Below are 27359 nucleotides of genomic sequence, written 5' to 3'. Positions count from 1 at the left end.
AAGGATCCGCACACATTAAGAAAAAGAATCACACAGTAACCTTTGATCGTGGCTTTATGTAGCTTCACCAGAAGGAGCTGGGCTTCGACAGGCTTCATTTTCTGCTTACACAATTTTGAGTTCACTCTTGGACAGAGAAGTATCAATATTAACACACGGCTGGCTTGAGAGACTTCATATTTCAGCTAAGCTTCTCAAAACTTTGAAAAGCTTTTTTTAAAATTTTTATATCGCTGGTAATGAGGTCATGGGTGTACTGGGCTTTAAAGGATAATAATGATGAAGGTCATGCATCCCACATAAACCATTAAACATCCCTTATCAGCACTGCTATGTTCATCAATCATGAGTCAACCTCCCAAGCAACTGTTGCCCATGGTGACTGACGGGCAAGGCAGAGGGTCAGCAAAAGGCTAAATGAGCGCCGCTTTTCTGTGGAAGAGGCTTGAACCCAGCACCCTGGTCCAGATTGGTCCATCCCAAGCCTCATGGTATACCTCATGGTGCACTTCTGGGCCACAAACATCTGGTCAAACTGGGGGGGGGGGGGGGCCCCAAAAGCAACAGCAGTAGCATTGTCTGTGGTAGACCCCGGTCAATCTCAAGGGAGAAAGAACTCTACTGGTGAGGCAGATCAGGACACATGTTTGGAGGGTGATTCACGTTTCTTTGGCTGGCTCTCAAGTCCATCTCCAAACCAACAGTGAAACATATACTAGCCCCTAATATAGTACTCGTCCAAGTATTTCAATATGGCATTAAGAGGAGTGGCCCAAGCTAAGAGGTCATTGACCTGTCCCCCGATTCCGGGAGGCAGAGTCAGGGGCCGAAGCAGTGGGAGGGGGGTGGGGGGAGGGCCCTCCAATCACTGCTGCTCAGGCTGGGGCTCCGCCTGCTCAGGGGCCGGCCTCTGGGGCGGCGGGGGCCGGAAGATGGCCTGGTGCTGCCTCTGGCGGTAGGCGATGACTGTGCCCAGTAGCAGGGCGATGACGGTCATGAGGTAGAGGTCCCACTCCGGGCCCAGCAGCTGGTCCAGGTCCACCTGGGACAGGAGCTCCATCACCTGCGGAGAGAGGCGGCAACAGCAAGGACGGTTACCTATGCATATCTGCGCTTGCAGTAGCAATCGCTCACTGGTCACAGTTTCTACTGCTGCCTTTGACCCTCCTGCGGTCAAGCCTGTGGTCAAAGTTCCAGGTCTGCAAACTCTGCCAGGTCTTGATTTTGTCACTTTAAAAAGTGCTTTCTGTCTGACAGCCCAAACGCTGCTGTGATGGGAGCCCAGAGGGGCACACTGTGACAAGACCGCTGGCATCCTCTGACACACTGGAAGCTAAATCCAGGGAAGAAGACCAGACCGTCCTTTTAACGTTTTGTTTAAAGCCAACACAGGCCAGAGAAGCCTGCAGAGAGGGATGCGTGGGCCAGCTCTTACATTGAGGTCGTGCAGGTACTGCAGAGAGTACATCAGGCCGAGTTTACACAGCGCCAGGAACACCGGCACCTGGGCATCGGGGCTGGCCTCAGCCGCCATGTCATAGAAACGCTTCGCCAGGTGGATGTCCTGGGAGAGAGGGAGAAAAGAAGAAAAACAAAACTCGCTCAAAACATGTCAAAACTCATTCTGCCCACACTGAAGTCCTAGGAATTGTGTGTTGTGTGAGTGGACATATGTGCGTGCACATTTCTGTGTACATTGCAAAGGGAACTTGAGGGTGGAGGCCAGGGACATGATTTGTGCAACTGTGATACTTATTTGTGCATGCAGTTACTTGTAAGCATGTGCAAGTACTTGCATGGAGAATATTTATTTTAGTTGAGAGCATTTTTGTGTGCATATAGGAGATCTTCTTGAGGGTGTGGTTTGTGTGTGCACATCTTAGATAGATACTTGTTTGGGTGTGGGGGTCCATGTTTGTTTGGTAGATACTTGTTTGGGTGTGGGGGTCCATGTTTGTTTGGTAGATACTTGTTTGGGTGTGGGGGTCCATGTTTGTTTGGTAGATACTTCTTTGGGTGTGGGGGTCCATGTTTGTTTGGTAGCTACTTGTTTGGGTGTGGGGGTCCATGTTTGTTTGGTAGCTACTTGTTTGGGTGTGGGGGTCCATGTTTGCTTGGTAGCTACTTGTTTGGTGTGGGGGTCCATGTTTGTTTGATAGCTACTTGTTTGGGTGTGGGGCTCCATGTTTGTTTGGTAGCTACTTGTTTGGTGTGGGGGTCCATGTTTGTTTGGTAGCTACTTGTTTGGGTGTGGGGGTCCATGTTTGTTTGGTAGCTACTTGTTTGGGTGTGAGGGTCCATGTTTGTTTGATAGCTACTTGTTTGGTGTGGGGGTCCATGTTTGTCTGATAGCTACTTGTTTGGGTGTGGGGGTCCATGTTTGTTTGGTAGCTACTTGTTTGGTGTGGGGGTCCATGTTTGTTTGATAGCTACTTGTTTGGGTGTGAGGGTCCATGTTTGTTTGATAGCTACTTGTTTGGTGTGGGGGTCCATGTTTGTTTGATAGCTACTTGTTTGGGTGTGGGGGTCCATGTTTGTTTGGTAGCTACTTGTTTGGTGTGGGGGTCCATGTTTGTTTGATAGCTACTTGTTTGGGTGTGGGGGTCCATGTTTGTTTGGTAGCTACTTGTTTGGTGTGGGGGTCCATGTTTGTTTGGTAGCTACTTGTTTGGGTGTGGGGGTCCATGTTTGTTTGGTGGCTACTTGTCTTAAGCCCCACCTGTTTGATGCCCAGGCCCTTCTCGTGCATGTAGCCCAGATTAAACATGGCCTGTGCGCTGTGCTGCTGTTCCGACGCCAGTCTGTAGTGGATCACTGCCGTCTCGTAGTCCACGTCTGTGCCGTAGCCATAGAAATGGTAGTCACCCAGCTTGATCCGGGCCACCATGTACCCTGCCCAAACAGAGGAGCGCATTTCTGTAACACCAGCCATTCACTACAGGCCTGATTCAGGCACAGGCCAAATGTGAAGTTAAACCATTAAACATGTTACTCAAACACCTTGCGGCTCCATTTCAGCAACTAAAGAGGCAGAGCATTTGTTTAAATAGACAATTATAACCAACCGGTCACAATCAATGCACGCACCCTCCCAGATGCAACTATGCAGGTAAACACTTTGGGGGTTTTTATGATTAATAAATCGAATAAATTATGGCACAATCAAGGAACAAGCAGCTGCACTCCTACGAGAGTCACTGAACGGCCTGGAACAGAAGATGAGAAGCAGGAGGCAGAGCAAGGGAAAAATAAATGAATAGGCGAGTATCGTGGGTGGCGGTGAGGGACTCTCACCTTGTGCGGCCGCCCGCGTCCAATGGAGCAGGGCTCGGGGGTACGTCTCATTTTCACTGAAGATGTTCGACTCTTCTGCTTGAGACCCACAAGGACGCAAAGACACAGCGTTCATATCTGACATGGCCATGCCAGCCAGGATAGTTACATAAACGTTTTACTTTCCGTGCTCAAAAGCAAGAATTATATCAGCCATCTATTATTAATACCAATCCTGTTACTTATGTAGCAAGGGAACTGGTTAACCAATTCGAGGCATAGGTCACACTGCCCCCTAGTGGTGGCTGGTGTGGCGTGACACACACAGACTTACTCTGGTCCAGAATGAAGGCCACATTGCTCTGGGCAACCTCGTAGCCCTGCTCGGCGAGCAGCAGGTACTGCACCACTGCAGAGTTTGAGTCGCCCTCCTTAAAGCTGCTGTAGGCCGCCATCAGCCGCTCCGACCACCGGCCGCGCTCACACACGTTCTTGAACAGCTGCTCACACACAGAGAGCAGGAGGAAGTCAGGGTAAGGAACGGCCTCTACGGTACGCAGGGATTAAGAGTAGCCCTGATGAGTCTGGCACAATGCACAAGGTCGTCTCCGAGAACTTGGTACCTTGGTCTGCAAAGTAGTGGTCTCCATGAACTTAAGAGCACTTAAAAAGATTTTATTTTCTCCATTTGAAGAATAATTTTCTGCAGTAATCTCTTCAGCTTCTTCAGTGTCGATGAAAGACAACTTTTCACATAAGAAGCTTATTTTTCATTTTAAGAAACAGCTTTTAAGAAACAACTTACAATAATAAAATCATTTTCTGAAAAAACATACTAAGAAAACAAGCCATACGAAGTAAATCTTAAATGTTAAATAAAATTAACACCGTAATCAATGTTAATTCAACATAACCAATGACGCAAAAAGACCCATTCCCCCGTAAGAAAATTATATATTTTTCCCTGACTTTCCTAGCAGATTTAACTTCCACCCGCCTGTAAAAAGCCTCAGATACTCCTTTCCTGATCCGTGAGCCCACAGCACCCCCTGCAGCTCACCTCCACAGCCGTGTGGCAGGAGCGCATGACCCCGGTTCCGGTGGCGTGCATCTGGGCCAGGTTGTAGAAGGCCAGGATGTGTCCCGCCTGGGACGCCAGGTTGAAGTACTTCAGCGCCTGCTTGTGGTCCCGCTTCACCCCGATGCCGTCTGGAGAAGGGGGAAAGAGGGAACGAGAGGGGGGCGTGAATACCACTCATGCTGGCCCGTGTCCAAACCAAACGCATACATGCGCCAGCCAGCTTAGAGGCAAACTCCAAGAAGCAGTTCCATTACTGTCTCTGAACAGGGAGGCACAGTCGCACACAATGGCTTTCCATTACATAGTACCATTTACATTTAATTATGTAATTTCATTTACATTTAGTTATGTAATTTGTGTTGTGTCTGTTACATATGTCTGGTACTGTGTTGGCCATTCTCTTTGATGCTCCAACAGCTGTTCATAAAGTTCCCTCGAAAGAATTTCATGAAGAGTTATCTGTATGTGGTGTGAGAGTGGATGTGGGCTTTGGGCTCTTCACAGGAACAGAAGTACAGACACTCACTGTAGTACATTGTGCCCAGCTGCAGCTGGCCGTCCACCCAGCCCTGCTCCGCCGCCTTCTGGAAGTACTTCAGCGCCAGGTCATAATTCTGACAAATAAACATTCATTTTAGAAATAAACATAAACCGAATGGGCCGCTTCAAATTACACATTCTGGCAGGGCTACGGTACTCTGCTCCTGGGTAGGCTATGAGGCCTGTGGGCTTTCCTTACAACCACAGCGCTAAAGTCTCCAATTCATCTAATCGCTGTTTTTATGGAACCTATTTAGGTTCCCTCCTGGGTCTGAAAGAGTCAGGGCTGTAAACAGAGCTAGTAAACCTACTGGACTGTGGCCCATTTCAGCCCCCCTGATCTCTAATCGCCAACCATTATCAAGAGGGTCTGTTAGCCTTCTGCTAACAGCAGGTCCACTCTCCCAGGACTGCAGAACGTAAACATGGTGGTGTGAATGCAGTCTTAAGAGACAGCGAAGTGGGAATGCTGGCCCCGCTCCGGTTTGGACACAGGGACACTCACCACGGCCACCCCCCGCCCGTACAGGTAGGCCATGCCCAGCCCGCTCTGGCCCACTGGATTTCCCTGTTAGCAGAGAGGGAGAGACAGGGGACAAAATGAGAGCACAGTGCATTCAGAGTATTGCAATAAAAGTACTATTAATAGTAGCGGTGACAACAGTTTTCATCCTACATGACTTGCAAGGCTAATATGGGATAGTAGTTGCATGTCACAGCATCAACAACAATAATAGATATGGGACATTCTGAATTAAAGTGAACAGGCATATAGGCATAGATGTAACGGGTCTAATAATTATCATATGAGCAGCACACTTGCATCATACTGAAGTGAATGCAGAGCCTAAAAACAGCACTAATCGCAAGTGTTTATACAGTGCCTAACATGTAAGAGCAGTGTTAATCTGCCTTATATAACCACACTCCTAGTGCCTGAGAAAGAGCTACAGCGCACTACATCAGAACACCTTTAATGCTGGACTACTTCACTGACTTCACTTTAAGTAATGTTCAAATGGTGTCAGATTAGGGTTGTAAAAAGTCAGCCTCCCGTGAGGAGGAATGAAGGAGTGGGCAGTCCTGCCCTGCCCTGCCCCCCCCCCCCCCCCCCGCTCACCAGGTCGGCTGCCTTCTTGAAGTACTGCAGTGCCGTTTCATTGTTCTGGGGCACAGCCTCGCTGCCCTCAGAGTACATCTGCGGAGGAGAGGCGTTGTTATACACACGGGAACTTCGCATTCTACACAACTGTGAAATACACAGGAACTTCACATTCTACAGCACTGTGAAATACACAGGGGCTTCACATTCTACAGCACCGTGAAATACACAGGAACTTCACATTCTACAGCACTGTGATTGACACATAGCAAGTGTATTTTCTAAAGGAGATCCTCAATCCCCACAAGCAGACAGATCATATACCTTCCCCAGGAAGGCCATGGCGTGGGTGTTCCCCGCGTTTGCTGCCTGGTTGAAGTACTCATAGGCTCTCTGGAGAAAAAGACATGCACAGACACGCACATAAGCTAAGCCAATCCGCAAGGCTTCAGGCTGCAACACGGTCAGACCCAGGATGTTAATATCCAGCGTTACCTCGTGATTCTGCTCCACTCCGCGTCCGCCATGCAGGTGCAGCTGTCCGAGACCCACCTGCAGGAAGGACAGTGACAGTGCATTCAGAGGCAGGGAGGACAGCAGGACCCCATACCCAATCCCAACCCCATCCGCTATGGATTCTACGGTCTGTGAGGTTTTGTGAACTGCGCCACTGATCTGTATATGGGAGCAGCACACAGACAGGAGGAAGGCCCTACCTGGGCCTGCACGTCGCCCTTCTCTGCCAGGAACTGGTAGTACTGGATCAGGTCCTCCTCCAGCATGCCGCTGGCCGAGCCGGGGTTCTCCACCTCATCCAGCAGCCTGATCCTCTGCACCGCACTGCCCCCCATCAGCGACACATCGCTGGCCACTGCGGGTGCGCGAACACACAGCATTTACAAATACACATCCACACACAGAGCATTTACATATACACATCCACACACAGAGCATACATATATACACATACACATAGAGCATTTACATATGCACACAGATATCACAAACAGCATACACACACAGAATCATGTACAGACACAGAAAGCACACATACACAGGACACTGCTCATCAAAGAGTCCCTGTACTCTACCATCTGTTTTACAGTACATGATACAAGGCATATTACTGCAGTAGAGAGTAATGGTAAGCAAAGTGGGCTTAAAACCAGGAGGTTAAGGTTTGTATTTTCAATGCGACACAGCTGCTGTACCTTTGAGCAAGGTAAAAAATCCAGCTGTATACATGGATGACATACAAAAACATAAGCCATGCATAACCAAAGTAAAAAATGATAAATAAAAAAGTGTTCTCTGTTCCACAGCAAGGGCCCTCAAACAGCGGATCACAGGAAAGCTCACTGGATATTTCAGATGGAAAACACAACCACAGTTTAAGTGCTAAACGTTGAGACCAGCGTTCAACAGGATACCAAACTCACGACACAGAAACGACCAATGCCATTCGCTGAACAGGAGGGACTCACCATGGTTGGCAACCAATCGGTAGTGAGTCAGAGCAGATTCACAACTTTGGGGCACCCCAACCCCACCCCAGTATCTGTACCCCTGCAAAGAAAACAAACAACGGGGATAAGGACTGAACCGCATCACTGCACCATGAAGGCAGGGACAGAGAACAGCAACCAGACAGACACCAGACACTCAGCTCTCTCCTGTAAGTCCTGCTGCAGCCTAATACAGCTCCCAAGGGTATATTCATTTCTAGAGTCACACTGACCAACCAAATCTGGAGCAGGTCTGCAGGATGATCCACAAGGCTACTGTTGGAAAATCACCAAGCTATGTGCCACAAGTCAGACTGAACTGGGTGTTCACACAGAGGTCACTTGGAGGACAACAGGGGGACGTGGAAGACCACACTGAGCGTAATGGGACCCAGCATTTTTTTTCCAATTCCAGAAAAATCGGAAAGTGGCGTGGAGGGCACAGAAAACTTCAGGATCTACTCAGACTCACTCAGTGACCTTTGGCAACAAAAGCTCACCAGGATCATGTGTGCCACAAGGTTTCCTCCCAGCGCTCCAAAGGTATAGTACACCAAAGCCTGTGAGAGGGAAGCAGAGACCACCATGACTGCCTCTTCTTTAGACTTCAAACCTGAATGCCTCCAGCATCACAGTTATGTGAGCCTGCTTACCTTTGCCTGGCTGGAGTTCACTCCTAACCCCGCTGCATAAAGGAACCCCAGGGCCTGGATGGAGGGTACATAAGAGCTCAGAAACCAGAGGGTCTAAACAATTGCGCCATTGCATTAAGATTTTCAAACCAATGTTATTATGCTACCCTTAGAAAAGCTTACAAAGACCATAGTAACACTTTATAAGGTCCCATCAATTAAAACGTATTTGCCAAAAATGGTGAACATTCACTATGGTGTCTGTCAAAGATGACATCACTAACACCTTAGATATGACAAGGACAAGTCTACAATTCTTTATAACAGTGATTAATGTTCAGTCAGCATTTATTTTTAAGGTGTGAAGAGTGCCTGCTTAAGGACTGAAACTGCAAAACAATTCACGGTATTGCAATATGGAAAAAATATGCTTCTATTAATATTAATGTTAAAGTATTTTCTTAATGAACAATAATGTGACCTTAATATAAAATGTAAACAAGAACTGTTTTTTAAATGAGTAAAACAAGAAAATGGATATACTTGCAAAGGCAAACACAATAAGGAAATTGAAGACACCACAGCCAATGGAATGACTCAATGTTTTTTTCCCCTCATTCCAGATACTGAACTCTGACAAGAAACCACTGCAGGTATTTAAGTGATAAAGTACACATTATGCCACGAGGGCGGCAGTGTAGCATAGTGGTTAAGGAGCAGGACTCGTAACCGAAAGGTTGCCGGTTCAATCCCTGCTGGGACACTGCTGCTGTACCCTTGGGCAAGGTACTTAACCCACAGTTGCCTCAGTAAAATAACCAGCTGTATAAATGGACAACATTGTAAAGAACTGTAACCTATGTAAGTCGCTTTGGATAAAAGCGTCTGCCAAATGAATAAATGTAAAAAAAAATGCTTATCATTTCTGTATCTCAGCAGAATATGTAACACAACTAAAGTAGAGGGAGCTGCACATACAGCACTACGTTTTGGAGAGCATAATAACAGTAATAGTTGGGCTTCAGGAAAGTATAATTACAAGTTTCCAACATAGCATTTGGCTTTTGATAGAATATTATATGCTGTTTAGATTCTTGGGGAGTATAATGTACAGCCTGGGATGAGTGAAGCATGATATACTGCTTGGGCTTTGGAGGAAGTGAAGCATACCGTTTGGGCTTTAGGGGAGCCCTCCAACACCAGCCTCTCAAAGAGCTCCCGGGCCTGCGGGATGTTCTGGGTCATGTAGTCTCCGAACAGCATGGCATACGCCACCTTCTCCATGGCCTTGGTGTGGCCCATGTCCGCCACCTTCATTAGCATTTCATAACCTCTGGAGTGAGGGGAAGAAAAGGGGTCACAATAATGCATCATCCTGTCTCATCTCCACACATATAGCCTCACACACTACATTTAGAGTCATATACTAACTGGCTAAAACACACACAATGGCAATACACTTCCTGTTTCACAGGTCATCACCACGTCATCCAATAGGGTTTGCTGCACTCTGGGAATAATACTTGGCGGCTCTCCAATCCACCGTAAATCACAGTACAACATGCATAGTGGGTGCCTGGATAATTATGGGGTTGCTGTCCATGGGGGATTACAGGACGGGACTTCAGGCAGCACGCAAGCACAGAACACCAGCCTTATAGCGATCAGGTCTGACATTCTCAGATTATCACTGAGGAGAGGGGAGGAAGAATGGTGGAAACAAGAGACTGGTGCCATGGGAACAAAATGTCATTGGGTGTGACTCTTTGTGATTGGATGTGGTTGTATGTGTTTGGATGTAGTCAGATGTGGCAGCGTGTGACTGGATGTGACTGGGTGCAGTTGTATGTGGTTGTATGTAGTTGGATGTGGTGGACTGTAATTGGATGTGCTTGGGTGTGGTTGTATGTGGCTGGGTAGGAAGAGGAGGGTCTCTCACTCTTTCTTCCGGCTCTTCTTTCCAGTGCTGTTAATGATCTTGATGGCCTTCTGGTAAAGCTCCTCAGCCTCCTCCGCCCGATGCCTCTGCTCCGCCTGTTCCTCCGCTGTGGAGGGGGGAAGAGACTCAGATTTCACAACAGCACACTGTACTCACTCACACCAGACATGCGTGAGCTTTCACTTTTAACCATGAACCACTATAAAGCAGCAAGAGGTTTTCAAAATGAATGAGCTTTTCCTTGCATTATTAATGTTAGAAAAAAAATTATACGTATGCCAAGTCACACTACATAAGCTCAATTATATGAAGTCGTGACTGCTGAGGGAAACCTCACAACCACCATTAGACATTGATAACAGTACTGACTGTTTTTAAAACCATTAACAGTGACCTTTGCAAGATGGTGTCCTTGCAACTTCTTTTTAAAGATCAAAGTCAAGTACAATTCTGACCAGTGAAAACCAGTTGGCACTCCAGGAGTAACGTTACCAAGACAACACCTTAAAGCTCAGCTGATAACAAGGCTTACTCACTTTCACAGAAGCCCCACTTCTTGTCATGGTCGTAGTCGTATGTGGTGGCACACCAAAGCCTGCCGTCCCCTCGTCCCTCAGTGGTGCACTCCGAGTACTCTTTCCCCAAGAAGCGGAAGGGGAAGAGGCAGGGCTCCCCAGCAGCAGTGCCCCCAATCGCCACTGGAACTGCAGTAACCAGGAGCAAAAAGGGACGGGGACATATTATGATGTAACACAGGCAGAGCAAGCAGAGTTCTGAGGGGAAGTAGGCAACATTTTAAAGGGATCGAATAATGCAGCAGTGCACCTGTGTGCTATTTCATTCACCTGGCTGTAACCTTTCAGCATGTCAAAATATTCAAAGGCACACAAGCACGCTAAAAATGCTAGCCTTTTAATGTTGACCATATAAGGGCAAGGAATGAAACCATCAGTGAGATTTTGTTCGGTCCTGACAAGCAACAAAAAGGAAGGATATTAAGTGACAAAAGCACAACAATTCTACAGCTTGGCAAAACTTCAACTTTCAAGGAAACTAGACAACAAAGAACGCCTTGTGAAACTACAAACAGGAAGCAATTTGAAGGGTTTGTCTTCAAAATGAAGACAAACATCCATGGTGAAGTTTTGCAAATGTTGCAGACCTTATAATCAACTGCTCTAAATACCATAATGGTTATCTAACCTAATTCTGTGATCGCATCTGAGATGATTTTAAGCACACTAATAGCTGCTTTTAAGGCTTCACAAACAAAGCAGATGTGTTCTGTGAAAAAACACTTCCATTCTATGCTTTGCAGTTTTTTTTTTAGTATTCACCCTCTTTTGGCTTCTCTTGTTTGGGGGCAGGCTGCGAGGGCAGGTCCTCCTCCCCCGCCCGGCCCTCGGTCGCCGCGGAAGTGTCACTGTCCCCTCGCTGCTCGTCCTGAGGCGTGCTGTCCCTGGGGAACGTTGCCTGTCCAGCCACCACTCTCACTCCCCCCGGCACCTCCTCATCTTCAGCACTCCGACTGTGGAGGGACTGCAGAGCAAAGCCCAATGACAAAATACATATACTGAAAAGGCAGTAAAGACAGCCAGCAATGAAGGCAAACAGAGACCGTTTCGACATTGCAGGGGTTGTGTGGTTGCTGGTTCAAATCCAGGCTACGCCAGGGGACCATGTGATCATTTGTTGATATATCATTAACAAATATATTTTTGTTTACTAAATACAATGTGAAAACAACAAAGGGAGAAAAATCCCCTTTCTCACACATACTCTGACACTACTGACAGAATGTTGCTGCTGGCTAGGTTACAGTTTTACCTGTTATCCATTTACACAGCTGGGTTCTTACTGTGGTAATTGTAGATTAAGAACATTGACCAAAGGTACAACAGCATAATCAAACCACCAACGTTTCAGTTAGCAGCCCTGTTTCTAGCCACTATGCCACACTGCTGACCCTCCTGCATGGTAAAGTCAATAGGTATTCCATTTACACTGCCAAAATATTCAACTCTGTGTGCTTCAGACTGAAAGCTCTGTCTGTCATTGCTGATGACACGCTCCGATTTCCCAGCCCCTTCTGAATATTCTTCAAGAGGTGTTATGCAAAACAGAAAATGCATTGCTAACATAGCAAAAGGAACAGAGTTGCCAAACAACTGTTCAGCATCCGTGGTATTACTGTCACAATACATCACACATGTCCTGACATCACACATAAAAACCTCTGTGGTGCGAAATCTAAAACACCCTGAAAGGCCCATAGTTATATTAATGTTACCTTGGATTCGGGTGGATCGTTCAGTTCTTCCACATCTGCAAATAAAAACAATAAAAATGACGTAAATGCAATCACTTAAGATTTTGTAAAATGTCGATAGTATCTTTATCACATCAGGCAACGGCAACGTCAACGTCATACTTAGTTTGAGGAAAACTTCATAACGTAGCGCAGTCACATTACAGTGGCTAGCAACTGTTCCCGTTTGTTAGCGGTATAAACTATAGCTAAGTAAACTAAGTTATCTACTGTAAGGAACCACCAGCAACTTACCAGCTGTGACTCCTCGTGAGATAACCAGCATCAAAGTAAACAAAAGCAACATCGTCGCCGTCTTGCAAAAACGAGTCATCATTTATGAAGTCTTTCGGCAGCGATATAGCTACAGCAGGATAGCTATCAGGCTACCACGGTAATCATCCAGTCGCCTTTCCCGTCGACTCCGAAACGTCGCAGTATTTCTTTCGCATATGTCGGCCTACTTGTAAACACACTGAAGAACTATCTGGCGATATTAATATTAGCAACAGGCAAAGTTATTCTGACGTCGACTTTGTGAAAAATAAAGCTACACAGCGATCAACCTCACTAGCCAGTCGCACTCCCAAACCGTAACGTTGCACAAAAGACTGACGTTCGCAAGCCTTGGACAGAGACTGCCTTTAATACTGAATCATTTACGTTAAATACGTACATAATTCCTTACTTATAGCAAGGCAAATGCTGTATTATTTTCATAGTCGTAATAATATTGTCTGAAACTAAATTCCTAGTTTTATCAGCCCAAGACGAGGTAGTCGAAATCCTTTAACCCCCGCGCAGCACTTCCTGACCTTTACCGATATACCAATTGTAGCTCACGGAGATAAATACAAGCCAATCATTGATCTTGGTACATTATATTGTCCAATGGGATGCGCACACACCATAAATTTACGCCACCTGAGCTCTGAGGGGATTGGACAGAAACGCGATGTGCACGGCTCTGACACTTCAGTGTAGAATGGGGATAAGAGTCTGTCCACAGCCGCTGACTCTGGATCTGCCTCTGTTCTTACCAAACATTATCATGTATGGGGTAGGTATTGAAAGAGCTGATTCTGGGTCTGCATATAGGGTTTTAAAATTTACCCGGAGCTGAATACGCCCATCTGATACTACGGCAAATCATACAACAGCCTACACTTGCTCTGTAACGGAAGCGGCTGTGGGATAGAGTAGGATACCACCAGAATCTAGTATTTAAACAAGTAATGTTCTCTTTAATCGTCTCAAGCTTGGAAAATCGCTTTATTCACAAAAATAAAATAAAATAAATGACAAATGGTTTAAAGGGTAACGATTATTTTGTCAATGTTACAAATGGCAATGAGTGAGGATAAAAGTGCACCATCCGTGTAATAGATACCGGTTGTTTATTACCTGAATGAATTGAAAATTATCTGTAATTGTCAATTCGTTGTCAACTGATTGAATACTCAGTCAGAACAAGAGAGTGAGAGGAAATTTTTAAGGATTGAAATATGACGATAGTATTAAGAAAGATTGTCATATGAATCTAACAGTTAAGTGTTAAGGCAGAACGTGAGTTTGTGTCTTTTGATGCCTACGAGGCGCACTCCAGCTGGAAATGTTCTGTTTGCAGACTGGATTTTGCATAAATTGCAAAAAAAAAAAAAAAAAAAACCAACTACAGTGTTAGACTCTTATGCTAGTATATCCTTTATATTCTATAAAAACTTTAATAAACTATAAAAAAACAATAAACAGCTGACTGAGTATGTTAAGATAGCAAACCATCTGTAATGGACAGTAGTGAAAGACCAGCCAGGTAATTATGCATAAGGTAGGCTATGGTGGGCAAGACTGAAATGAGGGGAAAACACATTGCTTTGGACTTCAATGAAAGGAAACTTTATTCTTACACAGAAACAGAGCAAATTTTGACAGAGAAGTTTCTGCTGACTACATTAGAGAAAAACAAATTGGGTAAGCAATAGGTGGTTAGGATAATGTAATCAGGGCCACTTCCACGGCAAACAGCAAGTATCCTAAAATATGAAACATATGATTGAATTTGACCGGATTTTCTTCCCTGTAATATGGCCCCCTGTGTTAAATATCCTTGCTTCCTGTTTTGCTTCCAAGTTTTTCTGCTGGTTCAAGCTTAAGTCCTTACAAAAATGTTCTCCCCTTTGATTTTATGAATAGTATTCAAGACATTTATTTCATGAAATACTGTACACAGCTGAAGTGTACAAGAATTACATGAGAAAAAGTATGAAGCCTCTGGACTTACCACGACACGTATGTGATTTCAAAAATGAACTCTGGTCCTGAGCTGAAACAGTGTTAATCGTATCATTCAAATCTATTGATTCTACAGGATATCCAGCCCTGAACTGCACATGCTGCATGAATGTTCCAGTCTCAACTACATTTCCTTATGTAACTACGCTGTAATATGTTTTGTAAAAGTCAACATGAGATTTCTAGAGTGAAACATATTTAGCTCTGAATTGATGATATTTATATATATATATATTTTTTTTTTTTTTGGAAAAAAAAATTCAATTTCTCCAGGTGCCCATCACAATTTTTTTATTTAGTAAACCAATGGAGTGCAGAGGCAAAAAAGGCCAGAAATATAGCCAGAAACAGGGCCCCAAATGTTCAAAATTTTTTCAAAAACAGAAAAAAAAAACTTACACAAAAACCTTCTTACTTTTTTGGTGATACTTTAATGTTTATTGCTTTAGCAAAAATAAAAAGTTTAGTAATTCCAATGTTGTTCCTTTCAGCTGTTGCTATCAAATAAATAACTTGAAAGGTAAAATGTTCACTAGCATTTGCTTTGATTCTCCACAGCCTTGAAAGGATCTTAAAAAGGGAACATTTTCTTTGCTTTACAACATATGCTTTCCTTTTATTCTTTGTAAAATTTTGCTAGAGATTTTCCCTGCTAGTTAAAGGTAAGTCTTGGCTTCACTGCTTCTATAAACATATTATGAACATTTCAAAGTGAGCAATGCCTCTTTCTAAAAGAAGGTCAAGACAAACATCATACATGTGGTCTAACAAAGTATTCATAAAATCAAACAAAACTAGTATAGCCTTAACGCAAAGCTGTACTTAGTCAACCACAAAAGGATATTGTTTGCTTTGTCACTATTCCTGAAGTCGTTCCTAGCACCAATATTTCCCTTTTAGCAAATTCTGGTAGATTTTATCCTCTGATAATTGCATGACTTCTTTTTAGACTTTACTCTTACTATTCTAACAGGCAGTGGCCGTATCGGTGCGCAAATCTAATTATATGAACATGATTTAACGTAGGACACACATTTTTGTCAGGACAACTGACAGCAGGAAACAAGTCTGGCATATCAAACAAACAGAGCGAGCATTAGCTGCCAGACTTAAATGACCATTTTTCTAGATATTTATACTGAACTGCTCTGAGACATGACATTCAAAAGGCAAATAGTCCCATAAAAATTGTATTTATTACTATTAACATGTGCCAACTTCATTTGAGAAAGAAACTGACAAAGCCAGCCTAATTTCTCACTTGAAATACTTTTAACAGAATGATAGCATATAATGGATTTATCGACATTTCTCAATTTACTCTCTTTTCTTTACATCATGTGTTAGGTCATGTGCACACAGAACAAGCACAGGCTCAGAAACCCTTGCAACAACGCAGTCATCTATCTGATAAAGGCACAGTTCAATCATGCTTGCTACACAGCTAGTGCTCGGAGAATCACTGTGCCGAAAATGAAAGCATTGAGACACACGAACGGACAGGTGACAATTTTTTTTTTCTCCCTGTGTCTTATAGTTTAAAGTTCAGAGGTCAGGCGTGAGGAAGGAGTCGACAGCAGCACCGCAGCGACTTCAGTAGAGCCGCGCCCCGTAACCGAAAGTCTGTTTGATCGCCTCAAAGTAGTACCGCTCCCAGCCCTGCTTCGTCCTCTCCTCCTCGCTGACTGGCACCCCTTTACACTCCACCTGAAGCTCAGTCTCGCTGCCCCGGTCCAAGAAGTTCAGGGTGACATTCGCGTAGTGCTCTGATGAGGAGAGAAGGGGAGTTATATACAAACGTACCCGACGCAAATCCTGGAGAGTGTGCAACCAGATCAGCACCTATGTACATTCATGTGAGAGTGGCCAGCGTTTTTGCTCACCAAAAAAACAACAGACTAAGTGAAAAGCTGTCAAGATACTACGTGAACATGAATAATGTAAAAATGGAAAAAGGCAGTATGACGTACCACAGGGCCAGGTCTTGTACCTCCACCTCATGATGATTTTTTGGTCAGGAACCTGAAATAATTTAAAAAAGGAAAATTAATGGGCTGCACTTTGGCGTTCACGTGGTAAGGTGCAAGTACAGACAAGGCAAAGCCCCACAGGAGACACCCCTTCCTCCTTACCAGGTCCTGGAACTCCCCACAGACGTTCCCATCCAGCAGCCGAAATTTGCCGCCCCTGTCCCCGTCAACCATGGCTGGAGCATGTGTGAAGGCCTGCGTCATCTGCACAACCAGAGAATAAAAAACTTAAGTTCAACGACTGACATTAAGAATAATCATGGCTGCCATTCTGAGAACAGCTGATTAAAAAAAACACTTATGACACGCTGGTGACAATTACAAAAACAGGGTTTAGGAACTAGCAAACACGTGGAACTAGCATATCTTAGCAGTAACTCATGCATCTTAACACATAATACTGCTTTGCTGTGGAAAGCAGTCGTTTGATTGGTTCATAATGACTGGCAGCACATGGTAGCGCCACCCATTGCAGGGCTCAGGAAGCCTCTCTCTCCTAGCACTGAGCATGTTGTGTTGGTACCGACGGAAGCACGGGACCCTGTGCATTTCAGACACGTGTTCAGCATTCTGCATCTTACCTCCTGGTTGATGAAGACTCTGTAGAGCTCCTCTGGGGAGGTGAGGAAGGTGTCCTTCAGGCTGAATTTGCAGGTAGGGATCTTCACCCCAGTGTTGACGCTGGTTTGGGGTGCAGAGCCGGCAGTGCCGATCTACATGGGGGGGACAATATTTGTTTATATGCTGCTGTTCACTGTGACTAAACAATCACGCCACCTTGCCTCGACGCCTCCCCAATTCTGGGCGTTGATTAGTATGCCACCTTCCTTTAAAGAGAAAAGTAAGGAACTCTTCTGAACTTTAATTTGTAAGTAATACAATTCTATTAGCACTACAAGCACCTTTTCCTGCCATTTCCAACCCAAAAGTAGCAGTGACATTTATTTTGGACATTAATGATGCAGACACAAGAGTGGGCATTTCAGTTCCACTGTGACACCACTAGTTTATTCCACCTTTTACTGTGACTGGAAGAACCTCCCTCTCACTATCTTACTGAACAGCTGCCCCCAAAGCAACAGAGTTATCACATTTTAACCACTAGATGGTGAGGAAGTCAAAGTTGTTGAGTGTGTGTCTTTCAGATGTTTACTAATATGAATAAATCATATGCAAGCTCCATTCAAGAATATTCAGTTTGGCTGTAGAGCAGAAGACATTGATTCTTATTTTATTAGGAATTAGCACTGAGCCCAGGTCTGCTGTCTGGGATGCAAGAATTAATCTGTCATTCACTTCCTTCGGGATAACAAGGGTTCACCACCCACCTGAGTTTTGTCTACTTTGGCTTTGGACTGTGATGGCTGCTGCTGCTGCTGCTTATTCAAGCCGTTGGCTGTAGGCAGGATCATGCCCTGTGTGAATTCTGCAGCAACAAAGAGCCAATAGTCTTGGGTTTTATTCCTGTGTTAAACCAAGCTGTTCACCAATGAGGCGTTCCAAGAAGCAGATGCCATTCATGGTTGCGTCACAGAGGCACTCTCAAACTAACAGCGGGACTCTGAGGCAGGAGGGGAAGGAACTTGCCTGTTTTCAGGTGACCCACGTAGCTCCCCAGAACAGTACGGACTTTCTTCATGCCCTCCTTCTTCATGAGGCCCAACAGAGGGGTGTCCGGCTCATCTTTACTAAGTGACACAACGATCTTTTGGGAACAGCAAAGGAAAGGAGTGTAAATATTCTTGGAATTTCAGCGACTAAGCTGCAGCTGCAGTTAAAAAAAATATTCCTTTTTGAAAAATTGTTCCACTGTTCTCATAATTCACTTTGAAACTTACATCTAGATCGTCCATGTCATTTTCATCCGAGAGGTTTGGCACTTCCACACTTCCTTTGTATTTAATTCCTTTCTTTGTTGTTCCTGTAAAAAAAAAGATAAGATAACATAACAAAGGTAAGAGACATATTCCATCTAGCCTCTGACACGCTGCCACCAGACTGCATGACAACACCCCACCTCAACAGACCTTGGGGTGCTGTCAAAAAGGCCTCTTTCCAAAACAGCTTCACTGCCTTCTCACCTCCACGGAAACCAAGGCTAAAACTGGGACGAAACAACGAGGCGCCCCCCCCACCTCTGTCTCCTAAGTGTACCATCACACCTGCATCTCTGAACTTGGCTCGTATTTTAAAACACTCAACAAGTAGCGAGACTGTCACTGGCTGAACCTCACACAATGCGACTAGATCAAACCACAAATCAGCAGGACGCTAGGGGAGGATAAATTGCAACATATTATCTTCTAAATGATGATAGGCCTGTCAGTATCTCCCATGAAGAAGCAGTTTTGAACGTCGAAGCGTACCTGTCCAGGTGGCTTTGACGTTCCACTCATAAAAGAAGATGAGCTTCCCCTTGCGGTTGTTGATGGAGGCCTCTCCCTCCAGTGTGTCGACCTCTGTGATCTCGCAGATGCCTTCCTCCCCCTCAACCTGTACACCCAACAGAAGTTCCTTCAGCTTCTCCGACGACCAGTTTGTGGCGTCCCGCTCCGTCCTGCAGGGGAGAAACATGTAGAATCAGGGGGTGAACAGACAGACAAACTGATGCAGTAAAGGACATGCGGACTCATGGCATATCAGAAGACACTCTTTACAGACTGTCAGGAAACACACCACACACAGAGCAATCTTTTTACTTTAAAAACAAACAATAACATTTTCAACTTGGACAATGATGCAAACATGTGAGACAGCCTTAACGTTATGCAACATTTCAATCTAAACAGGACATCACGAAACTCTCCATTTCAAAAAGGTTTTTTTAAAAATGATACAATTTACTTAAAGCAACAGCTGCAGTTGATGTTTGGATGAGGCTGGTATCTGCCATATGAAGTGATTAAAATATTTACGTCATCCGAAACAACCGCCTCGTTGAGACTAATCGATCACTGACACGTGACCTGGAGGCGTTCATTTCGGTCCACTCAGAAAATATAAAACTGACTACTTAAAACAGAAGTCATTCTCCTCGTGGATCAGTGTTTCAGACCGACAGTTGAGGCTGAATACGATTATACTTTATTAGTAACTTACACCCCACCCTTTAGTCTAGGCGGGTACACAAACGACAACATGGTAGCTAGTAGCAAAAATATCCCCCGTCTGTTGATCCACTCGTATTGCCCTGTTGCTACGCTGATGGCCTTGCCTACCTAGACAATCAAACTGGCCTGACGTCTTTAGAGCAGGGACTTTTCCTTCGCATAACATGCCACTCCATTGTTTTGTTGCCTCTCGACAACCGTACTTAGTTAATATAAGTAATATGCCTTTGTAATTGTAAACCTAATCTGCACCATCGGCAACCTTCACAGGGACTTGAGTGACATGGACAAATGCTTGTGCTGTTACAGCACAGTGAAACAAGGTAGCTAAGTTCGCTAAGTGCACAAAATAACTTTTCCATTCATTGCCGAGTAAGCGGCCATGGATCTGTTCTAAATCTGAGCTAATACTGAGCTCTACTCGTAATATTTGCCTAGTATCTAATTAACCTTATCGATGTTTTGGACTAGGGAAAGGCTATGTAGTTAGTAAAAATAAAACATAGCACATGGCTGTATTAGCTGTGAAAATGATCCTCTTGCGTGAGTACCTAAAGGAAGTGCAACTGGCTAACGTTAGCTAAGTCAACGAGCCGGTCGCCATTAATTCAGCTAACGTTAGCTAAGGTAGCTACGCTGAGTAGTTGGCTGGGTGTCGCTAAAATATTCATAAACCGCATGTAACTAGCAATTTAACTAAGCCAAGTTAGTTGCAATACAGCGCGGTAAAGAACGCATGGTGTTCGCGTTCATACATATGAATAAGATAACGTAGGCTAAATTTCAGCAAGAAGGACACTGCGGTAGCTAAACGTCTGCTGGGCTGATATCTGTCTCCGACTTCGGCTGCCCGTCTCTGTCGGATGGAGAACTTAACCAATTATGCGATTCCCTCGTAAGATACCCGGTGTTCGCGTCGCTGCCACGTTAATTAACGTCAGATAGCGCTAACGATCCTTTATTATAAATGAACTTTAACCACCCATCGCTAGCTACCGAGCCAAATATCCCCGCGACAATCGTTAAAATAGCTGGCTTGCTAGCTAGATGTATAACGGCTACAGTCTTACCAGTGCCAGTTGTTGACGTTAGTCGCATCGGCTCTCTCCTCCACAATCCAGCGTGGATCCCCTTCTCCCCACTTGGCCATGATGGCAGCAGTGACTAACCCAACAAGCCCTTGTCTAAACCGGGAGTTAAATTAACTATCCAAAGACCGGACAGGTTATAACGTTAGCTAGCTCTGATCGCCAAAGTCAGATTATCTAACGTCGCATTAACGATTTATAAAAACACAATCGGCAATTTTACCTATAAGATTAACAAAACCGACAACTGACCAGTTAACTATTAATCCTCCTTTGGTCTGAAGTACTATTTTTGTTTTATTTTCCCCAGCTCGCTCGCTGGCTGACTGCGCACGATCAGCGCCGTATCCGCAATGTGAGCGGCTGGCCGGGGCCGTCTGTCTTAGCAGGCGAGGTGGTTTTCCATAACAGTCGCGATATATTCCGGTCGCTCGGGCTCACGCTACTGCACGCTGAGGAAAGTACTGGAAACGGAAACATCAGCAGTGTTACATTAAAATATTTCCCCCGGAAAGTTTTCATAAACGTATTCGTTCACAGAGTTTACATTTATGTTCCGCATTGTTGAAAAAGGTTCTTACTGAGTATGAACCGTCAGAGCTGGCGTCTTAAGTGAATAAAGTATAAAATACAAAAAGTCGAGGAGAAAATAACAGATTACATAACGTTGTCGTGAAAGATTAATCATTTACTTCACTTAAGGCTAGTTACTGTGTGCTCCACTTACAACGATCACAACCAAGCAGGATGATTTAATCATTATAAGAGATTAATAAAAGCGGAATTACAAAATGATAGGATGAACTCAAGTCCAATCAAGTCACTTTTATTCATATAGCACATTTAAAAACAACAGGGGTTGACCCAAAGTGCTTTCCAGTCAAGGCAGATGAATACCAACACAAGTATACATAGATAAAAGGAATAAAGAGCGCAAGTAAAAGCAGGATTAAGAGAAAACACATAAATAGAAAATAAATAAATAATGATGATTATGATAATAATAATAAGAATAAGAAGAAGAATAATAAGAAGAATATCACAAGAACAGAGAAAAAAAATACCAGATATAAAACAAACACTTAATAAAAAATAGAGTGGACACGACAAAAACCATGGGGCAACCTCAGGCTGAACTAAAAGCAAGAGAAAAAGGTTGGTCTTTAAATGTGATTTAAAATTGTCAGTTGCGGGACAGGACTTAATATGGGATGGGAGACTATTCCAAAGCCTGGGGGCAGGAACCAAAAAGGCCCGGTCACCGCTGGTTTTGAGGCGTGAGTGGGGGACTGAGAGGAGTTGTTGCGAGAATGACCTCATGTCAACATGAATCAATTCTGTATTTCACTGGTAACCAATGCAAGTGAGCCAGAACAGGAGTGATGTGTTGTCTTTTCTTAGTTCCAGTTAAAAGTCTAGCAGCTGCATTTTGTAGTCGAGAAAGGGTGGAATGGGTCACCCCCATAAACAGGGAATTACAGTAATCCAGCCGAGAGGTGATAAAAGCATGGATAACTGTTTCCAGGTCCTTATGAGATAAAAAAAAAAAAAAAACAGTTTTAATTTGGCTATGGTTCTATGCTGATAAAAGCTACTAAACACTACTGACTTGTTTGTTAATGTTCAAAGACATGTCCAAGAAGACACCAAGATTTTTAACAACATTGTGCAAATTTGCAGACAGGGGACCGAGCACTTTGCCTAGGCTAGTGACAGAGCTAGGAGGACCAAATATAATAACTTCAGTTTTGTTTTCGTTTAGGTGAAGGAAGTTCCTGGACGTTTTTTGCTTTAAACGGCGTTTTCTCTCATTAAGTCTTAATGGCTTTTGCTTTTTATGGGCCATATCATTGGCTGAGGATCTACTACATGCCGTGAGCAAGCCCAAAATGATTATTCAAGTGAATTAGGCGAGACAGAGCACTTTAACGGCCGTAGTATACAGATGCGTTTGTCTCTGTATTTTTTCTTATACCAGCAGTTCTTAAAAATAAACACGCAGTAGATAGCTAGAAAGTTATAGCTTGAAGAAAAAAGTTTCTAGAATCTATAGAACTAACTAGAGCTACAGTCTAATCTATACTAATTAATAGACATTTATCTATAGAACTATAATTTAGAAGTAGACTACAAAGTGGATTTGCCTGCATCACGTAGCGTTACATACGTCTGTTTACATTAAATGTCAAACACAGCTTTAAAAGTGCATTTTATAATTAACATTTGTTTGAATCATACATTTGGATATAACGACAATTTGGATATGGTCTCGGCTCATACATTTGGATATAACAACAATTTGGATATGTTCTCGGCTCTGGGAGCTTGCAGAAACTGCAAGCGTGATTTCAATTGAACTATCACCAAAAAACGTGATGGGTGTACGTTGGCTACACTACAAAGAGGTCTCCAATGGGGGCTTAGAATTTCAGAGAGGTGGACGCTGTAACCGCTGCAAGCGCAGAAGCGTCCTCCTTATCTGTCAGCCTGAACACCAGGGGGCGCTCCATTGCAATGTTTGCAACCTGCGTGCATGCTTACATTTGTTTTGGTTACAATATTCCCAGAAATGGCACCGTTGTCTCAAAAATATATCTGAGTCGAATATATAGGTGGAAATGAGGTGGGAATATTGGGTTAATTTATTTGAAAAAGTTAAAAAAAAAAAAAACATTCAATTTCGATTCCTGCGTTTCTTTTTTAAAAAAAATACAGTGAGCCATGCTCCATTAGTGGAATGTTCCCTCCACTTAGAACTCTTGCAAAGCCCTCCTTGACAAGAGGTCTTGTTTTTTGTGTCAGGGTTTAACACAGTGGTTATAATTACACTGTTTAAGGCTATACAAGCAAAATAACTATTTTACCAACGTTAATTATGCTTTATATTACTGCAGAAGGAAAAAGTTAGGAAGGTTTTTGTCATACATACCTTTTTTAACATGAAGCTATAAGCAATACCTTTGACCCAGAGATAATCTAGCTGCAACCCAATCACCTCCTTCAAAGTCTTGAAAGTCTTAAAAGCAAGATGGAGTGTCATTCATATCTAAGGCTTAATGAAAATACCGGCGAGTGCCTCTGGATATTAGCAGTAGATTCCAGTGGTAAAACTTACACATAAACTAAATACAGCATAGCTACAAATGGACACTTGTGCTTTTTGGTGACGAAGCGACTGCCCAGTAACAATTTTCTAATAAATCACTGGGCTGGGCTTCTCAGTATTTTTTCACTTTGTATAAATCTGCCTTGTCATGTTAAATGTTGAGAGAAAGGGCTACCGTTCATATTTATTTTTATGGGATGGATTTTTTTAGGAAATGCTACTTATTTGTTTACTTATTTTATTTATGTTTCATTCTGTTTTGTTTTGTCTTGGAAGTCTTGTCGAACACCAAACATTTGATCTTATTTGATCTTTTAAGCTTTTTGTGAGTCAGACCTGATTTTTGTAAAGTGATCTCCACAATGCAGTCAAACCATTTAACCTATAATATATGATTGCCAGAGGAATGTGGGTGTGTGGTGCGAGATACCATGACGTCAAGCACAAAGCCGCAATGGCCACACAAAGTCTTCTGGAGGGAATTTCAAAATGAAAATAATACCGAGGGAGGTTTCCAGTCAATCTATTTTTTAATTACTCAAAATGCATTCTCTCCTTCACACCAAGGAGGTTTATAAATCTTTAAAACCTCTGTAATCCCCTCTGTCCAAACATAATTCAAACAGCGCCACGCTTCCCAGAGAGTGACGTGCACCTAACTGAAATTCAAATATGATATTATAAAGGCGCTTTACTGTACCTTTACTATTGCCGTTGCGATTTTATCCATGCCCTGACAGTTTCCATTACATGCGTGTTTCTTTATTGAAAGAATTATTCAAAGGCCGTTGTCTTGGTCATTTTGTTTCACTTTGTCTTAACACAAGACAAGTACAACAATTAAACAATTTTGGAATTCGCTGCTTCTCACGTTTATTCTGTAAGAACCCTTGGATAGGCGGATAAGTAGCAGCTGAACATCTGCGTATATTCTATACATTTTCACCAGCGTTTTTTAGTTGTGCTTTGAAACGAGTTCATGGTGTGATGCACATTTCCGTGCAAACAGCAACGTGAAAATGGGAAACTACAGCTGATAAAACGTTTTCTGTCCCAGCAGTTTCTGAAGGGGGAGGGGACTATGAAGCAATACCCTGAGTGAGAAATGAAGAGTGAGCGATGAAATATTAAGCGCTTGTCAGTTATCAGCATCTCAACTTCGGAGTTATCACAACCGACCACACACTCATTGTGTTTCCGCGCTTCTCTCTCGTGCGTACACATATTGCACGTATACATGGCACGCTTTGTTCAACAATGAGCGGAGACCTGTCCCTCTTCGAGCAATTTTCCTCAGTTTATCTTCTCCTGGTGAGTTCATACTACATTTAGTACTTCCCTTAACACGGATTATTGATGTTGGGATATGAAACACCAGTCTCGTGCGTGTGTTGGACTGATGAACTTGTGGCATGAGGATCTCTGAAAATCTGGCATCACTGAAATGTATAAGATGCCAATTAAATGAGCTAATTGAAAACTCTTTATTATTTAATTGCATATGGCACTCCTGTCGCTGCTTTGTCCTCTGGCTGCTCTTTTGTGTGGTATCTCAGCGTGTCTGTCAGGTGGGACCCTACACATTCCAACAATAGCCAACCATGCTAATGCTCTGAAATTTGCAATTCAGTGCTACAATCCTTAATTATAGGGACTATTCTACTGAAGTTACATACTTAGCTGGCTTTATATATTTATCTGCTAGAAGGTGATCAGTCATTGTGTCTGCACGGTAGGTTTTTACATATTCGGCGCAGCATTTACCTGAATATGCAACGGAAATTTTATTCTAAAACAAAAGGATTGATAAACATTTAATAAGGGACCTTGCAGCTGTCTTTATTTAATACGAAGGCTAATACTGTACATGGAAACAAACGCATGAAATTCCACCCACTGTATCTCTTAAACGTGCCAGTGAACTAGCTAGCAAGCTTTAAATTTCTTGTGTGCATTTAAGCGAAATCCCTCCATTGATGTAAACTCATAAATTCTATACGATGAGGACGGAAACTGTTTATGTTGGTTTGATAGTATCCGAGTTGCATCGTTGCAAGTGGTACGCTGAGTGCAGAAAGGGACGTGCAGCGTGCCAGGTATTTTGTTTCCAAATAGCGGAGAGCGTACACTCTACAGTCAAAACACTGATGAAGACAATGGCCATTTGCTTTTCAGAGTTCACCACAAATGCACATGCGATGCGCCCCTAAAATTATCGACTGAAATGGGAATGTGGAACCGTGGGTATAGTGCAATATACTTAATATGCTCGAAGATTCATATTTACGCAAAAATATGCCTACGCGAGTAATAGGTGTATGTGCCCCTTATAGTAGCCTCTGGCCACTTGTGTCGTTGACCGTAATTAAAGGCGACAGGTCTGGGACGGGTTTAATATAAGCTCAGAGGTCGTGGTGCTCTCGTCATCATTAATTTATTGTTGACCGCCTTTAGTAAGGGCACACAGATTGAAGACCATGGACTCCGAAGATTTAAATGGATCGTCATAGCATGGATCCATGTCAAAATAAAACTCTACCTTTGATTTGCGGTAGGCTATCAGTGTACTCGAGTTCTTCAATTAAATTTAACTCGCATGCTCCAGCATACGAAGTATTGTTCTTCCTGAAAGTATTTATTATTTAATTGCATATAACTACATAGTGGAAAACTAGTTCCCCCCCCCCCCCCCAGTCATAATCTGAAAACTATAGTACAACATAAAAGACCGAGTGTTTTGATATATGCACGCAGTTCTACCAAGATACTGTAATATGTTTGAAATGCCCCTTAACCTGCATAACTAACCAAACCATTCGTTTCCCCCAAAGTATCTACCCACAGTAACTACCCCCACCCACTCAGCAAAATGTTAAAGCGCGCCTTAGGTACTCTAAATAACTACCACATCTTCTATAAATACGATCATTATAATTACCCCAGCATAGATAACTACCCATACACTTTACATAATTACACCACCGTTCAAAACTAACTGCACCTTACTCAAATGTCAATGCCATTAACAGCACATTAGGGCATAAGAAGAAAGTTCATTCCTTGTTTTCTAAATTAATTATGACTAATGAACATCCGCGGAGTAAACTTGCCATCCTGCAAAGAGAAAAGCGTTAGGAGGTCTCGTCTTATCTAATTCTAAATTACTACTGGTCATTTGTGCTGCTTCCTCTTTCTGTTTGGTTTATTTCAGTGGCAAGTGTACCTTGGCGCGCAATGGAAGAAAGTGTTGTTTAATAAAGGGGCGATTCTAGGATCAGACCTTTAGGGGGGCTCAGCCCCTAATGAGAATGTGACATGCATACAGTGTCTTGCAAAAGTGTTCAACCCCCCTG

The 27359-nt window shown here is 43.5% G+C and overlaps 2 protein-coding genes across 3 annotated transcripts; both read right to left on the bottom strand.

Moving 5' to 3' along the window:
• Positions 1–846: 846 nt before the first annotated feature.
• On the bottom strand, positions 847–13163 carry LOC118792596 (protein sel-1 homolog 1-like). 2 transcript variants are annotated; one of them, XM_036550476.1, is made up of 21 exons: positions 12636–13163; positions 12363–12397; positions 11410–11611; positions 10609–10776; positions 10073–10178; positions 9304–9466; positions 8155–8208; positions 8002–8061; positions 7481–7562; positions 6713–6867; positions 6492–6548; positions 6321–6389; positions 6015–6092; positions 5400–5462; positions 4881–4968; positions 4334–4482; positions 3608–3773; positions 3295–3372; positions 2720–2892; positions 1436–1564; positions 847–1063 (listed from the first exon to the last, which is right to left on the bottom strand). In XM_036550476.1, the coding sequence occupies exons 1-21, from the start codon at positions 12715–12717 to the stop codon at positions 866–868; spliced, it is 2355 nt and encodes a 784-aa protein (XP_036406369.1). In that variant the 5' UTR covers positions 12718–13163; the 3' UTR covers positions 847–865. The 2 variants fall into 2 exon arrangements, with proteins under 2 accessions (XP_036406369.1, XP_036406370.1); XM_036550477.1 differs by having other exon boundaries at positions 3295–3369.
• A 1911-nt stretch (positions 13164–15074) lies between these two features.
• LOC118792025 (activator of 90 kDa heat shock protein ATPase homolog 1-like) lies at positions 15075–21211 on the bottom strand. Its single transcript, XM_036549710.1, has 9 exons — positions 20883–21211; positions 19069–19259; positions 18541–18623; positions 18290–18407; positions 18031–18128; positions 17284–17415; positions 16805–16906; positions 16643–16694; positions 15075–16438 (listed from the first exon to the last, which is right to left on the bottom strand). Exons 1-9 carry the CDS (start codon positions 20960–20962, stop codon positions 16266–16268), a joined length of 1029 nt encoding a protein of 342 aa, XP_036405603.1. The 5' UTR covers positions 20963–21211; the 3' UTR covers positions 15075–16265.
• Between the last annotated feature and the right edge of the window lie 6148 nt (positions 21212–27359).

The sequence above is a fragment of the Megalops cyprinoides genome, chromosome 17 (assembly GCF_013368585.1).
Source record: "Megalops cyprinoides isolate fMegCyp1 chromosome 17, fMegCyp1.pri, whole genome shotgun sequence".
Lineage (NCBI taxonomy): Eukaryota > Metazoa > Chordata > Actinopteri > Elopiformes > Megalopidae > Megalops > Megalops cyprinoides.
The sequence above is the reverse complement of the archived record's forward strand: the minus strand, read 5'-3'. Positions and strand labels throughout refer to the sequence as shown.

Bases quoted from the DNA above. Each gene is read 5' to 3' on its own strand.
- LOC118792596 (XM_036550476.1), bottom strand. From the start codon at position 12,717: ATGATGACTCGTTTTTGCAAGACGGCGACGATGTTGCTTTTGTTTACT. The intron at 4,483-4,880 runs GTGAGTGTCTGT...CCCCTTCTCCAG, and splicing joins GCTGGGCACAATGTACTACA to ACGGCATCGGGGTGAAGCGG. The intron at 3,774-4,333 runs GTGAGCTGCAGG...GTGTGTGAGCAG, and splicing joins CCTGCCACACGGCTGTGGAG to CTGTTCAAGAACGTGTGTGA.
- LOC118792025 (XM_036549710.1), bottom strand. From the start codon at position 20,962: ATGGCCAAGTGGGGAGAAGGGGATCCACGCTGGATTGTGGAGGAGAGA. The intron at 17,416-18,030 runs GTGGGTGGTGAA...CCCCCCATGTAG, and splicing joins CCAAAGTAGACAAAACTCAG to ATCGGCACTGCCGGCTCTGC. The intron at 16,907-17,283 runs GTAAGATGCAGA...CTGGTTGTGCAG, and splicing joins GAGTCTTCATCAACCAGGAG to ATGACGCAGGCCTTCACACA.